Genomic DNA, 14,012 nt, shown 5'->3' on the forward strand with positions numbered 1-14,012 from the left:
GGCTGTGGGAAGCTGAGGCGGCGGCGGCGACAGCAGCTCTCCCCTCCTCCGAGAGCCGGCCCGGGGGCGGGGCAGGGGGTGGAGACTCCGGGAAAGAGGTGGGGGGGGTGAAGCTGGGCGGGAGGAACCCTGGGGTTCCTTGGAGGCAGGGAGTGGGGACGGTCTTAGAGACAGGTGGAGCCGAGACAAGGCCGCATGTCTCGCATGTCTCGGGGTTCAGAGGAGGAGGGACAAGGAGGCGACTCCACTGAATGGAACTCTGGATTGGGGGAGAGGTTGGGCTTAGATAGATGGAATGGCAGATGCCCCGAGAATGGAGAAAGGGACCCTACTGCCCGGGATGGAGGACAGAACTGGATGAGGAAGGTGGGGGGAATAACTGAAGAGATAGCGGTGGTGGTGAGGTCTAGCCTGGGGTGAAATCCGGCCTCCTTAATATCTCTGCTTTTGTGTGAGACAAATTGGTCAGTCCCTGGTCTCCATACCTTTCTCCTTTACACGTTTTTTCAGCAAATATGTTACCCCCATCCCTATTGACTCCTAAGAGAAAAGACCATAAGAACTGGCGGGAGATGGATGCCAGAGGCTGCACGGGAGCAGGAGGGGTGCTGGCCACAGATTTGGAAAGTGGAGAGGCCAGAATGGAACGACCTGTGCCAGGGATGCGGCGGGAGGAGGGTGGGAGGAAGCGGAGGAACCGGCGAGGAGGCCTTCTAGAACGGGTTCTTCGGGCCCAAGGCGCTCAGCCTGTCTCCCAGGTGAGGGGAGAGCAGTCCCCTCCACATCCCGCTGGCCAACAGAAGCACATTCCAGGTTAGTAGGAACAGCGTCTTTAATGGGCGCCGCCTCCCACGCCGGCTAAGCCGCCCCCCTTGCGTGCAGCCTTGGCCTCTTCTACAGCGGCGCGCAGGGCGCGGGCAGGGTCCCTGCGAAGCAGGGCCAACGCCCCGAGCAACGAAGCGGCGCCGTCCCCCGCACCGAGCTTTTGGCCACTCAGAAAATAGTGGGGCAGCGTCCCAGCCTCGAGCACCCGGCCCAGCTCATCCAGCAGCCCGAGGCAGCAGGCGCCCGCATTCTCGGGTCGCGCCAGATAGAGCGCGGGCAGCCGCTCGCACGCCCAGTAGAGCAACGTCCGCAGGAGATAGGGCGCCGCGACCCTAGTCCCGGCCACCAGCGGGCGCAGCAGCGCCTGGGCCGCCGCGTGCGCTTGCAGCAGGGGAACGGGTATGCGCATCTTGAGCGCCAGCTCTTGGCGGGCGAAGCAGAGCTGCCATCCGGAGGCGCCCGGCCGCTCTGTGCCGCCGCCGCCGGGCACCAGGTAGAAGGAAGACGACTCCGAGGCCAGCGGGCCGGCCCACGAGTGGCTCCGAGCCTCCTGGGGCCAGCCGGCCACGGACACCACGGGGATCAGGTCGAATAGCAGGAGGCGGCGCGGGGACCCGGGCGTAGCCAGGAGGATGGTGGTGACCCCCGCGTGGCGGGCTGCGTGGACCAAGCGCGGGGCACCCGGGACCGGAAACAGGGACTCAGCGACCGCAGCCAGCGAAGCAAAGAACCAGGCAGCCACCTGGGCGGGGCACAATGTGGGCCATGCCTCCCGAGCCTCCGACGGCTGTGGCACTGGGCTAACGTCGGCTGCTTTGGTGACGTCACCATTCGTTTTTTTCAGTGGTGAGGGGAAGTCAACATCGGTTACGTCTTGTTGAGGCAATTCTGGCACTGAAACATTACTAGGTGATTTTTCCAAAGACTCGTGTGCCTCAGGCTCAGTGACGTCACCGTGCAGCTGGTCCACGGAGATTTGCGGATCCTTGGGAGTTTGTTTGCTTTGGGCTGGGTGGATCGAATCACGTCCTCCTGGGACTGGGGGTCCTAGGCAATCCTGCCATGCCTCCCGGACCGAGGTTCCGCGTACTTGCTCTGGGAGGAAGAGCCATGCGTAACAGGATCCCACGTCCGGTTGCAGCTCCTGCCCAGTGCCATCTAGCGAAAGCACGGGCACCAGGAGGGTGAAGCTGGCGTCGTAGTGAGGTCCCCGAGCGTAGGGACCTAGAGGCGCAGGCCCCAGATCCAGGGAGCCCTCGCGAATCCCGCCACGAAGCAGCAAGAGCTCTGCCTGTGGAGGAAAGCGAGGGTCCCGGCGGTGAACGAGACCTAAGGAAAGAGAAGGGATCATAAAGGCGTGATCCAGAGCCGGGGCGGGGTGAGGCGGAGCTGAGAGCTGCAAGTTCCCGAAGGCTGGGAGGGTTACTTACCAAGCAAAGAGAAAACAAAGTCCTTGGCCTGGAGGAGATCTGGTCCTGGCTTGGGACCTTCACTCCAGCTCTCCTGCACACCCAGCTCCTGGATCAGCTGGGTTAGTTCTTGCAGCTGCGCCCCAGAGCAGAAGTCGATGTCCGTGAGCGGCCGGGCTGGGGCTGGGGGCGGTGGGCCCCACCAGGGAGCACTCCCCCAGACCGCGGAAGCCATATGGCTCTGTCGTTTTGGGGCTAGGAAATACACAGACGGGAGGAAGCCCAGAGGGGCCGTTCCTTTTGCTGCGGAAAACTGGCCCCCGTTCTTTTCTCTTCCAGAGGCCAAGAGGGTTCCCAAGGCACAGTGCGCCAATGGGTCTGCAGACGAAGGGCCCTAAATTTAGTCTTGAAAGGGAACAAATAAACACCTCCTCCGTCCTTGCCCTTTTCTCATATGCTGGTCCCCGCCCCCATGGAACGGTTCACCTGACTCAGCAGGTAGAAAGTAGCTGTTTGGCCCCTCCTAAGGAATGCAGTAGCCTCCTTCGCTGCCCCTTGTCTACGTCCCCTTACCTCTTTTTCAGAAGAGGCTAGTGGTTTACGGCTTCCCTCTTAGGGGTAGCTACAAAGGCTGGGAAGAGAATGGATAGGAAGATTCAACAGGTAACTTCTTCCTGCTGCCTGCAAGGCCACGCCCCTAAATTATAACCACGCCCCTTTCTGGAGGCTGTCGGGGTGGTTCCGGAGCAGCCCGGCCTCCAGTCAGAGTTCAGTCCATCCTTTCGCTCTGCAGAGATTTCGCGGCTATCTGGGGGGTTGTAGTTTGTCTTCAAAACTACCAGGGCGTTGGGGCCACGCCGCCACATCCTTTCCGGTTCCGTTCAAGTAGTGCCTGATGGAAGCTGTAGTTTCTATGCAGATAAACTATTCTGTGTCTTTATAAGGCCAGGTCAACCGCACAAACACTCCTTGGGGTTAGAACAGAGGCCTAATAGGATGGATCTGAATAGCAAACAATAATGAGGGACAGACACTAGGGCATGCGGAGAAATAGGGGACTCTACATCGCACTTGGGAGCAGAGGAGCCCTGGTCATTTAAATCTAGAAGGGTTCTTGCATGCAATTATAACTTCATTTTAGAGGTGAGACTGCAAGCCTAGAAAGGGTGCACATGACTTGTCCAAGGTCAGAGCTGAGCCAGAGAGGTGTTGGAAATGGGCTCTCCCGCTGGGACGTATCTCCTTGGAATCGGTGGTGGTAATGTTAGACAAGAACACACCGATAGTGTGCCTGTAGTGACCCAGGGATGGACATCTGACTCAGGGAAGGGACATATTAGTGTTGCCCACCTCAGACACACAAGTGGTGGCAGGGAAAACACTTTGCAATCTCGCAGCTTATGTGTGTATACAGAAGAGTTATCAGGACTGAAAATCAAGTCCAGAGGAAACTCCAGCTGGGCTAGGGCAGGGCAATGAAAAATTATGAGGGGAAGGAAATTGCTTTCAGCGGCCAGTGCTATCATGGACACAGCTTAAGTCCAGGCTGAAACTAGGAGCCAGAATAATAGGACAGAAAGCTAGGACACCAGAGACACGCTCACAGATTAGACCAATGCATGCTGGACCAGGAATTCTTACATTCCTTTTTCCCAGGGGTCTGTCTCCACAGTGAACTAGGCCTAAGTCCATGGGCAAGAAAATTAAGTGGAGACACCTCGAGAAAGTTAGAGGCCTATGAAGGAGGGCACCGTCAGAATCCAAGGCTCAATTTGGGGAGCCTAAAACACAAGGTTTCCTAGTCACTGACCAAGAGAGGTCTTCTCCCTCAGTAACCAAGAGCCCCAAACACAGCCCAGAACGGGGGAGGCAAGTTTCCATACCTCTGGTCGTGACCCAAGAGACCAGATCAGGAAAACTGAAGCCTGGGCTCTTTCTCACAGTCTGGGGAAATCAGGCGTTGGGTGTCCATGCCTACATCTTACCTCCTCCCCAGAGGGTGGCTTCTGAGCCACCCTAAAAAGAACTAAGTTCCCTGGGCTCTGGGGGAGCTTTAAGATGCTGGGGGTGGGTGACAGGGAAAGGAAAATTGCTCTAAACTCTAAAGCACTGCTCTCCAATAGCATTTTCCATGATGATGGAAACGTTCTAAATCTGTGCCGTCCAATACAGTACCCGCTAGCTCCATGTGACTACTGAGCACTTAGAAGATCATGACACTGAGGAACAGAATTTTTTTCTTTTTTGGCCAAGCCATGAAGCTTGCAGGGTCTGAGTTCCCCGACCAGGGATTGAACCCCGGCCACAGCAGTGAAAGCGCCAAGTCCCAACAACTGGACCACCAGGGAACAGAATTGGACGCCAGGGAAATTCTGTTCCCTGAGGAAGAGAATTTTTAACTTTTTAACTTAATTTTTAACAGAATTACTTTCCCTTAATTTTAACTAATTTATATTCTAATAGGCATATTTGGCTAGTGGCTACTGTAATTGACAATGCAGCTCTAGGGCCTTGGGGATAACGGATTTAGCTAGACAGCGATGGAGGGAAAGCAGGGATAGTTTAAGTCCTCATGAGGCCCTGTGGGATGGGGCTGGGGTGGATGTCCTCACACAACCACAGAACACTTCTCTTGTCTCTTTATTCCTCATGCATATCTGTCCCCTGATATCCCCACTCCTTGATGGTCTCCGGTGAGTTGTTGGATGTCTCTCGGTGAAGGCGCCTGGGAGACAGAGCTTCGCATTTGTCCCTGCCCGCTCTGAACTGTCTCTGGCGGGCGTCGAAGACCACATGCCCTAGCCGGGTTCCTGACCCAGGACAGTAGGGCTTCCAGCTGGTCTTGGGAGGCGTAGACATCTGGCGATAGTTCTGGCAGGCTGGAGGAACTGTATCCATGGGGTGGTACACCCAGTCTTGGCTGCCTGCTCGCCGGGAGGATGATTGCAGCTCAATCAGCACAGGTACCTCTGAGAAGGTTTGCAGGTCATTGTAGGTCAACTGAGCCTTGGGAGAGCAGGAGTTCTGACTGGGTGGGACAGAAGTCCATGGTATGTGCTGCCCTGCATCCTCCTTTCGAGGAACTGCCTCAGACCTAAATAGCTTTGGGGTCTGATGTGGGCCCAAAGCTTGGACAGAGTCAGTTCCTAGAGGGTTCTTGTGGAGGCCTGGATTTGGGGTAAGGCCTGGGTTTCTGGAAACCCTACACTCTCTTGCAGGGCCTGGGGTCCTTTGGAGGACAGAGCCTTGGTTGAGGCCTAGACTCTCACGAAGTTCAGGGGGTTGGGGCTGGTTTGGGGTTTGGGACGTAGTGGATAACTGGGGAGGGATGGGGCCCTGGGAAGAGAGGGCAGACGGAGGAGACTTGGAGGTTGGGGGAAAGGTGGGGGGTTGTATTAAGGCGGAGGGCTTCTGGTGGTTGCTGTGTTGATGAAGGACAAAGGATCTGGGAGAAACAAGAGGCAGAGAAAGAGTGCATGGTGGAGGCATGGCGCATGGTGAGCTCTGGGCACTGGTTGGAGAATGGAAGCAAGGTTGAGAAGGTGCAGCATCCTTGGAGTACACCAGGAATTTGGGGTAGACTGGAGCCTGGGGGTCCGTGTTTCTCTTCTCAGAACTGCAAGGATGGAAGCTGCAGTAAGGGAAGGTCTTGGACTGCACAAATTTGTCTTTGGCATCATTTGAGATCTTCCATTCCATATTCCCCAACTCCAGGTAACCCAGTATGGATCCTGTGGAGGGCTTGGCACTGTCCCCACTACACTGCTTCAGTGTTTGCTCAGCTGTACCAGAGCTCACCAGACCATGCCCCTCTTGGGGCCTGGAGACGGTACCCAAGTCCTTTCTGGAGTACCCAGAGTTCTGAGGGGGACACACATGGTCCACGTTCTGCTTTACCCTGCGGGCATCGTAGACCACCTGGCCGGAGGAGAGGCCTTGGCTGAAGGCAGACAAGGTAGAGGGAATAGAAGCTAGGATGGGGGTAGGGGTGGTGGAAGGGACTGGAGTGGTCGTCAGGGCCATGACCAGCACTGGGACAGAGGTTGTGGCAGAGATCGGGACAGGGGCTGGTGTAGGGGCTAGGGCAGGAGTAGTAGCAGGGGCAGAAGTTGGGGGAGGGACTGGGGCCGAAGGTGGGGGAGGGACCAGAGTGTTGGCATGGGTATAGGTCAGATGAGCATGGGTCAGGGTGTAGACGGAAGTGTGGCCCAGGGACTGGGCTGAGGCCTGGGCTGGGGTATGGGCTGAGGTATGCTCAGGGCCATGGACCTGGGCAGGGCTGTGCTCAGGGGTGAGGGCTGGGGAGGGGGTCTGGGCCTGGGGGGTGGTGTGCTCGGGGGGGTGGAACGTGGAGCAAGTCTGGGCCTGAGGTGGGGCCTGCTCAGAGGGGTGGGTAGAGGAGAAGGTCTGGGCCTTGGCAGGTGTGCGCCCAGTGGGGTCCACTGGGGAGAAGGCCTGGGCCTGGGCGGAAGTGTGCTCATGGGCGTGGCCTCGGGAGCAGCTCTCGGCCTGGGGGGGGGTGTGCTCAGGGGGGTGGGCTGAGGAGAAGGTCTGGGCCTTGGCAGGAGCATGCGCAGGGGGCTGAACTGGGGGGCGGGTCTGGGCCCGGGCTGGGGCCTGGGCTGGGTCATAGTCTGGGGTCTTCGTCTTGCTCTCTTGGGGCAGGCGGAGTGGAAGCACGTCCACCTTGCTCATCCTGCGGAGCTTGGAAGATGTCTCTTGCCTGGAGTAAAAGGTGGCTCGGGACTTTAAGGCTGTGACCGGAGGGGCCTCGCCAGCTCCCACTACCCCCTCCTTCCACAGTCCCCGTGGAGCCTCCATGGGAGCCCCAGCCCGTCCACACTGAGGCGGCATCCAGCAGCACCCAGAAGCCTTCTCATTTTTTGTGTCTGGTATCCACGAGTCAAGGTGGTTTGGGTGCCCGAGCAGGAAGCTTGGGCGATGGCGGAAGCGGGAAGACACGCTTGAGCGCAGGTTCATGGGATCCACGGAGCAGCGCATGCACATGCGATGGCTGCCTACACAGCTGGCTTGCTTGTCTGCGGGGAAAGGCGAGATGGGACAGGGCCTGGGTTCCTGAGGGGCTGAGAATCGAGGCAGGGATAGAAGAAAGGGGACAGGCCCACATCCCCTGAGCCCACGCTGGCGCCCACTCACCTTTGGGGAAAACACGGTGAAAAAGCGTCCGCAAGGAGCGCTTCAGAGGCCTCCAGAGCTGAGGGAAGCAGGGGAGGGGGGAGGCCGGGAGCAGGGTGAGCCCTGAAATCCACCCCTTGTCCGGCCACACCCCAGCAGCCCTCCCACCTCAGCCCCTTCAAGACCCCAGGGCTCCCCCAACCCCACTGCCCAGATCCTGCCCTGACCAGAGTCACCACGTTGATCCCCACGTTGAGCAAGATGAAGCTGCCCAGGATCAGAAGAATTGAGTCTCCTAGTTCCTGGCATTTCCTGGGGTTGGTGCCAGAGCACGGCTGGGCTCGGTCGTGGGTTTGCTCACCCATGGCCGCGGGTCCCAGGACTGCCTGGGCCCCCTGGCCTCCACATACTCACTGGGAGCCAGAGGGGGAGAAGGACTGGGTCATAATGGGGCAGGTGGTTGGGGTCACAATGAGGGAGGGGGAGGAAAAGGAGGGCCCAGGGTGGCATTCGCTGGTAACTAGGGTCAGGTAAGCTGAGCCTGGACAGTCAAACAGGGCCCGGAGGCCGGCCCACCTCCCCTCGAGCGGTCAATCATTCACTCACCACCCTGTGACTCACTTGTTCAAATGACACATTCCATCTCTTGGCCGCTCCTGAGACTAGGAAGACCTTGGCCTCAGAGCCCTGGGGAAGGCCTGGCTGGAGTCCAGAGCCTCAGCCTTCTTCATGCCCTTCACTGGGCGTGGAGCTGGACCTGCCCAGATGTGGAACCTCCCAGTTTGGAAGCAGCTTCTTGTATGAGGCTCTTTGGGGACAGGGACAGCTGAGACACAGAGGAGGTGCCCAGAGACCAGTGGTTTGGAGTCTGCAGCTGCAGATCTACTTAGTGCATGGTATCGGACCAGGAGGGGCTTGCTGGCAGGACTGTGGCCACTAAACCAAGGGGACCCTCGGGCCAAGAAGGGGACACTGGCTTCTTATTGCAGGAAGCCAAGGGCAGGGACCCAGGCTGGCAGAAGGAGTGGCGCTTCCAAGCCACAGACCACCAATGTTTCCTGGACTCTTGCACTCTTTATTCCTCTCTCCATGCCCTGCCGCCCCCCGCCCCCGCCCCCGTTTGCTGCTGGTCAGTTCATTTTCCCAGTCTGGCTCCCGTGCAGAGGGGGCCTCGAGGCCGAGGTGGAAGGCGGCAGCGAGTTGGCCCGCGCTCGGCTCTCCCGCACTTGCCGCTTCAGCTCCAGGCTGTCATACACCTGGTAGTTGGCATTGCCCCCCGGGTTCCGGCTGAGTGGCATGAAGGTGGGCCGGGGCGGAAGGTGCTCGGTAGCCTGGACGTCGGGCAGGGGCTGGGAGGAGCGGACGAGCAGGGCTGAGCTGGGAGCCGGGGCCCGCCGGTCCGAGGCCTCGGCCAGCACCGTGAGGGAGGCGGAGGTGGTCAGAGGGCGCCGCACGGGCAGCATCTCGGCCCATTCGGCCGCCCGGCGCCGTACCTCGTGCGGATCCCGGGAATAGTTCAAGTGTTCCGTGGAGGGGTGCGGGCTGCCGTTGGGCTGTCTGTGAGCACAGCTGGGGAGGCTCCGTTTGTGGGCCTGGGGGGAGTTGCGCTGCCGGGCTTCGGGCCGGCAGCCCCGAGGCACCAGAGCGGATGGAGGCTCAGAGCCTTCCAGACCACGCCGCCGCTGATTCCAGGAGTCATACGGGAGCTGGCCCCTTGAGGGGTAAGTGCTGTGCCCCCCAGGGACCCACGAGGGGTTAGGGGGCAGCCGTCGGGGAGGTGGTGGAGACAAGGGGAACTGGTCAGCCTCCACGTTGCCCCAGATGCGGGATGGTGAGCAGGGGGCCCCGAGGGACTGCAGCCTTAGCTCGGACTTGGCCTCCACACGCTTGGGCATGCGGCGCGGCTCGGGCGACAGGTAGAGACAGGGTGGTGGCAGGCTGGCCAGGATCCCACCCTGGCGGCCCCAGAGGCCCATGTTGGAGGGCAGGCCCATCTGCTGGTAGAGCCCTCCCCAGCACCCCCGCGGGTACTTGGGTTGTGGGAAGGAAAGGTCATCCTCCTCCTCCAGGTAGGAGTCCGGGTCCTCCCGATCAAAGGAGGGCATCAGCTGCAGCTGTGACATCCTGTGGCTGCGATGCAGCCTATGGAAGACCGAGCGGCTGTAGGGGAATTGTGTGCGGTTCTTCGGTCTCCGCTGGTGGCTGCAGGGGCGGCGGCTGCAGGGGCGGCGGCTGCAGCTGCGGCTACGGTTGTGGAGATGATGGTAGGAGGACGAGGAGTAGCAAGTGGGCCGGGCCATTTTCACTTCCACAGGGTCCAGGGTGCAGTGGATGTGGACGTCTCGGGCCTTGGCTGGAGGATATTTGGGAAAACTTTCACAAGCCTGCGAGATTTCATCTGGGGGAGGCGAGAGTCCGTGAGGGCAGGGCAACTGTCAGAAGAGTTCAGGGTTGGGAACCTGGGGCCCTGGGTTTCTAGGGCCCTGGGAATGGCGGGGGCGGGGTGCCCCCTACCTGTCTTCCGTACTTACTTTTCTGATTAATCCAATAGATGGTCTTGTCTAAGGCATTCTGGATCCCATGCCATATCTGGGGGGAGGTGTGTGAAAATGAAGGCCAGGCTCTCTACCCTCACCCCCGTCCCAGCCAAGACCGTTCCTGCAGACGGAGGTGCAGGCTGCAGCTGGTTCCCACCCTCAGCCCTCTTCACCCCTACTGGTGGTCCCCAACCATCGCTGACCATAGCTGCCATGTTGATCCCAATGTTGACAAGAATGACAAGGCCTAGCAGCAGGAGTAGGCAGTCCTCCACATTCTGGGTACTTTCTTGGTATTGATGGCAGCACCCCAGGTTGTCATACCAGAGCTGGTTTTCCATGGTGGGGGGCTCCTAGGGCCACCTGGGCCGCCCCACCCCCCCACCGGCCCTGACCCACACTGCACTCATGCCAGGACCTGGGGTCACCCACCAACAGGTGAGGGAGCATGGTCATAATGAGGCACGTAGCAGGGAGTCACAATGCAGAGGTGGCCAATCTTTCATCCACTCAGCTGGCCCTTTATGTGGCCATCTCTGCCCTCGGCCCCACTACATGGAGCTTAGTCCCCAGAGTTCAGTCTGTCCTTCTGTCTCCATGGGGCCATGCTTAACTTGATTTGCAAACATGGTTGCTACAGATGAGAGACAGTCTTCATCGGGACTGAATCATGCATAAAGGATTTCCTCCATTTCATTGTTCGAGACATTATGGCAGCTTATGTAGCCTGTTGGGATTCCCCACCCACGCCTGCTTGGGGCCAGCAGCAAGGGTGACTAGATGGATGAGTGACAGTAAGAGTCCCCTCTGGGGTCGCCCCGCTGCACCATCCCCTCCTTGTCCTGCCCATTTCCCTGTCATAACCCCTCTAGCACCCACCGTACCCACCCCTTCCTGGCCAGGGGTTGCAGCCTTAGGTGTTGGTGGTCACTGAGCCCACTGGCCCCTTCGCTTCAGAGCAAGGGTTTGCCACCTTTGCCAGAGACCACCCCCAACCATGGTTTCTCTCCTTCCTAACCAACTGCCCTCCCACTGAGCCAACCCTCCGAGTTGAAAAACGGTTAGCTGCTGTCTTAAGAAAACCACATAAAAGTCACAAAGCACAAAATAGATGTAATTGTTGATATGACAAAAGGAATCTACTATTATAAACCGGGTTCATTGCTGGGGTCTGTGAAAGTGGTACCGGGGGAACCTCAAGTCATTTTGTTTGCACAATGAACATCTCAACAGATATAGAGGAACAGGGAGTTCCCGGGAGGTCCAGTGATTAGGACTCCGTGCTTTCATTGCTGAGGGCCCCAGTTCAATCCCTAGTTGGCGAACTAAGATCCTGCAAACCACACTGCATGGTCAAAAAGAAAAAAAAGAAAGAAAGAAATAGAAACAGCCAGTGGGCATTTTCCATCAAGACTCCAAACACATAGCAGGTGCTCAATATAGACCCACTTAATGGAATCAGCTTAAAATGATCAATAACGTTAGTCAAATGAAAATGAACAGAGAAGCAGGGTGATTCATAAAAGGCCTATCTGTTCACATTCCAGGAACCCATCTGGTATGGAAGGTGAGGTCTAGTCCCTTCGACCTGGCTCCTTGTTCCCAAGTTGTGTGCGTGTGTGTGATCCCAACCGTCTAGAAGTAGGTAGGGCCTGGGTTTCCCTGCTGTCCAGTGGATGCAATATTCTGATGAGTTTACATGGGAAACTGAGGAAGGTGGGAGGAGACTCTGATGGGCCAGGCTGACTCAGTAGCAATGGGAATCTACCTGTGGGAGCAGGGGGACGGAGTGTCTGAGACCATGAGGTTGATCCTTGGTGTCCGTGTGACCACGAATAAGTCACTTGGTGTCTCTGAGCCTCAGTCTCCTCATTTGTGACATGGAAGTGCTAATCAGAGGAGTGAGGTCACAGAGGGCTGTGTGGAGGCAGCCCTTGCGAGTGTCCTCAATATTTTATCCTCCGCTCCAAGCCTTCTTGAGTGTACAGGAGCTTCGGGTTCTGACTGGGGAACTGTGAGGGCCTGGGTACCCTCACTCTCAGCCATCCCTCCCCAAAGAAACCAGGGCTTCAGAGGGACCACACCTCACCTGTAGTTGCAGCCTAAACCTGGGCTCTGGTAGGAGCCGGACCTCTGAGAGACTGAGGCCATGGGGATGAGGGTCTCCACTCAAGTGCAGTACTGCCTGGGGATCTGGAATGGGATTTGGGGGGCTTCCCTGGGCACTAAAGAACAGAGTAGAGGCAGGTGGGAGCCTTGGAACCAAGAAGGGCTTGGGAAAGGGCTGAGGACAGGGCCTGGTGAGGCCAAGAGGTTGATGAGGGTCCTCAGGGCTCTCTAGGCCCTGTTGCCAGGGAGATCATTTCCTTAGCAACCAGGCTTCTGGGTGCTGTGTGGGCCCTGGCACCCCCCACACCACAACAAACCACCTCCTCTCTTCTTTTTATTCTTCTCCCAGTCACTTCTCTGTCAGGGAACGGTATACCCAGGCCTTTCCCGTCCCCTCAGCCGTGCTGGATCCAGAGGCCAGGGGGTAACAGTGGGACAGGGCCTCCAACTCCCTGGTCAGCTCCCGCAGCCGCCGCCTCAAGTCTCTGGCATTATAGGCTACGCGCCCTGAGGAGTGGCGCCGGGGGATGTCTGGGACGTGGGCCGGGCCCAGGATGGGTGGCTGGGCTGGCGAGCACTGCCCCTGTTCTGCCTGGGGCCCCCCTCCACTGTTCCTGTGGCTCAGGGCCTGAGGGCTGTGGGGCGGGGGGTTCACAGGGTACACGTAGGCCTCTAGGCCCAGCTCTGACTGCATCTCTCTTTTGAGCGGCCTTCCCTCTACAGTTTGCTGGAAGCGGATGGTCTGGGTAGGCGGCTCCACAGCATCCTGGGCCCAGGGAGTCCAGAACCTCTGGGTGGACTGAAGGCCTTCCCAGTCCCTGGGGCAATCCCAGTTGTGGGAGCAGATTGTTGTCTGCTGACGCGGGGGCTTCTCGTCATCACTGTCAGTGTCAGGGGCCCAGGCTGTAGGGCGGTGGGCGCGGCATGCTGAAGAGTCTCGACGGCGACGGCGGCGAGTGGGTGGGGGGGACACAGTCATTTTCACAGGGTCCATGGTGCACCGAAGGCGGACTGCAGGGGCGCTCTGCTTCGGGGGCTGGGTCTGCTTCCCAGGTGAGCATAACTTAGAAGCTTCTGTGGATGGGGGGCAGGTGAGAGGCTGGTGGGGAGCCTGGCTCCTCCAGGGATGGAGAGGCAGGGTGCAGGAAGAGAAGCTGCATAGTTATGGTGTCTGAGCGGGGAGAGCGGGAGGGGAAGGGGCCCGCTTAGGGTCAGGGCTAGAACACCTGGTTTCTGCCTTTCCTATTCCCCAACCTCCCCATCCTCCACTTACCTTTCTCACAAATAATACGAAACTCGTGGTGTAAGAAGCCACGGAATCCGTGCCAGACCTAGGTGGGGGAGGACACAGTGACCCCAGGCAGGCCCCGGCCACCCGGCCTGCCCCCCAGCCATCCTGCCAGCACCCTCCCACCCAGCCCCACTCTGACCAGTGTCACCGTATTGATGCCAAAGTTAACGCAGATGATGAGGCCCAGTAGCAACAGGATGGAGTTGCCCAGGTCCTGGCAGTTGTTGGTGCTGGGGCTGTGACACAAGGCCCACTCGGGCCGGGGCTGCTCAGCCATGGCCATTGGGGTCCCTAGGGCCACCGGAGCCCCTAGACTCCCAGCCCACTGTGACCACAGTGCCACCAGCCGCCTTCCTGTCCCAGAGGCTCCTGGGGGTAAGCGGGTCACAATGATGTGGGGCTCTCCCTCACAATGTGCCAAGAGGGAGAGTCCTGGGCCTGTGTTTGACCCTCCAGCCTGGGCCAGGGCTTAGCAGGGGCCAAACCCTTCACCTTGCGCGTCTCTCCTGTAGCCAGCCACCTGCACCAGCCCATAGGCCCTCTGGCCTGTTCGGTGTCTGTCCTCATCAGCCCCTGCCTGGTCCTCTACGCCAGGCTCTGACCTCTGCACAGACACTGGTCCTGATCTTAACTCCCCAAACAACCCCATTACCAATGACCACCTCACCCCAGCACCCAGTCCCCCTTTCTCTCTGACCTCAGAGC

The 14,012-nt window shown here is 58.9% G+C and overlaps 4 protein-coding genes across 4 annotated transcripts; all 4 read right to left on the reverse strand.

Moving 5' to 3' along the window:
- Nucleotides 1-98: 98 nt before the first annotated feature.
- On the reverse strand, nt 99-3,946 carry LOC103011967 (transmembrane protein 102). The gene is made up of 2 exons (XM_007166415.2): nt 2,256-3,946; nt 99-2,154 (listed from the first exon to the last, which is right to left on the reverse strand). The coding sequence occupies exons 1-2, from the start codon at nt 2,467-2,469 to the stop codon at nt 833-835; spliced, it is 1,536 nt and encodes a 511-aa protein (XP_007166477.2). The 5' UTR covers nt 2,470-3,946; the 3' UTR covers nt 99-832.
- Nucleotides 3,947-4,462: 516 nt separating this feature from the next.
- LOC130705921 (uncharacterized protein SPEM3-like) lies at nt 4,463-7,735 on the reverse strand. The gene is made up of 3 exons (XM_057536192.1): nt 7,732-7,735; nt 7,392-7,538; nt 4,463-7,273 (listed from the first exon to the last, which is right to left on the reverse strand). Exons 1-3 carry the CDS (start codon nt 7,733-7,735, stop codon nt 4,875-4,877), a joined length of 2,550 nt encoding a protein of 849 aa, XP_057392175.1. The 3' UTR covers nt 4,463-4,874.
- A 765-nt stretch (nt 7,736-8,500) lies between these two features.
- On the reverse strand, nt 8,501-10,248 carry LOC130705862 (uncharacterized protein SPEM2-like). Its single transcript, XM_057535419.1, has 3 exons — nt 10,111-10,248; nt 9,902-9,959; nt 8,501-9,768 (listed from the first exon to the last, which is right to left on the reverse strand). The coding sequence occupies exons 1-3, from the start codon at nt 10,246-10,248 to the stop codon at nt 8,501-8,503; spliced, it is 1,464 nt and encodes a 487-aa protein (XP_057391402.1).
- Nucleotides 10,249-11,000: 752 nt separating this feature from the next.
- Nucleotides 11,001-13,956, reverse strand: LOC130705922 (spermatid maturation protein 1-like). Its single transcript, XM_057536193.1, has 4 exons — nt 13,800-13,956; nt 13,456-13,676; nt 13,290-13,347; nt 11,001-13,090 (listed from the first exon to the last, which is right to left on the reverse strand). Exons 1-4 carry the CDS (start codon nt 13,954-13,956, stop codon nt 12,366-12,368), a joined length of 1,161 nt encoding a protein of 386 aa, XP_057392176.1. The 3' UTR covers nt 11,001-12,365.
- Between the last annotated feature and the right edge of the window lie 56 nt (nt 13,957-14,012).

The sequence above is a fragment of the Balaenoptera acutorostrata genome, chromosome 20 (genome assembly GCF_949987535.1).
Source record: "Balaenoptera acutorostrata chromosome 20, mBalAcu1.1, whole genome shotgun sequence".
In the NCBI taxonomy this organism is placed as follows: Eukaryota; Metazoa; Chordata; class Mammalia; order Artiodactyla; family Balaenopteridae; genus Balaenoptera; species Balaenoptera acutorostrata.

Coding starts and splice junctions, on each gene's coding strand:
- LOC130705921 (XM_057536192.1), bottom strand. Junction 7,274..7,391: donor TCACCGTGTTTTCCCCAAAG/GTGAGTGGGCGC, acceptor CTTTCCCCGCAG/ACAAGCAAGCCAGCTGTGTA.
- LOC130705922 (XM_057536193.1), bottom strand. CDS start 13,956: ATGGGGTTGTTTGGGGAGTTAAGATCAGGACCAGTGTCTGTGCAGAGG. Junction 13,677..13,799: donor CTACAGGAGAGACGCGCAAG/GTGAAGGGTTTG, acceptor GCTTACCCCCAG/GAGCCTCTGGGACAGGAAGG. Junction 13,348..13,455: donor TTAACTTTGGCATCAATACG/GTGACACTGGTC, acceptor TCCCCCACCTAG/GTCTGGCACGGATTCCGTGG.
- LOC130705862 (XM_057535419.1), bottom strand. CDS start 10,248: ATGGAAAACCAGCTCTGGTATGACAACCTGGGGTGCTGCCATCAATAC. Junction 9,960..10,110: donor GGATCAACATGGCAGCTATG/GTCAGCGATGGT, acceptor ACCTCCCCCCAG/ATATGGCATGGGATCCAGAA. Junction 9,769..9,901: donor CTATTGGATTAATCAGAAAA/GTAAGTACGGAA, acceptor CGCCTCCCCCAG/ATGAAATCTCGCAGGCTTGT.
- LOC103011967 (XM_007166415.2), bottom strand. CDS start 2,469: ATGGCTTCCGCGGTCTGGGGGAGTGCTCCCTGGTGGGGCCCACCGCCC. Junction 2,155..2,255: donor CTTTGTTTTCTCTTTGCTTG/GTAAGTAACCCT, acceptor CTCTTTCCTTAG/GTCTCGTTCACCGCCGGGAC.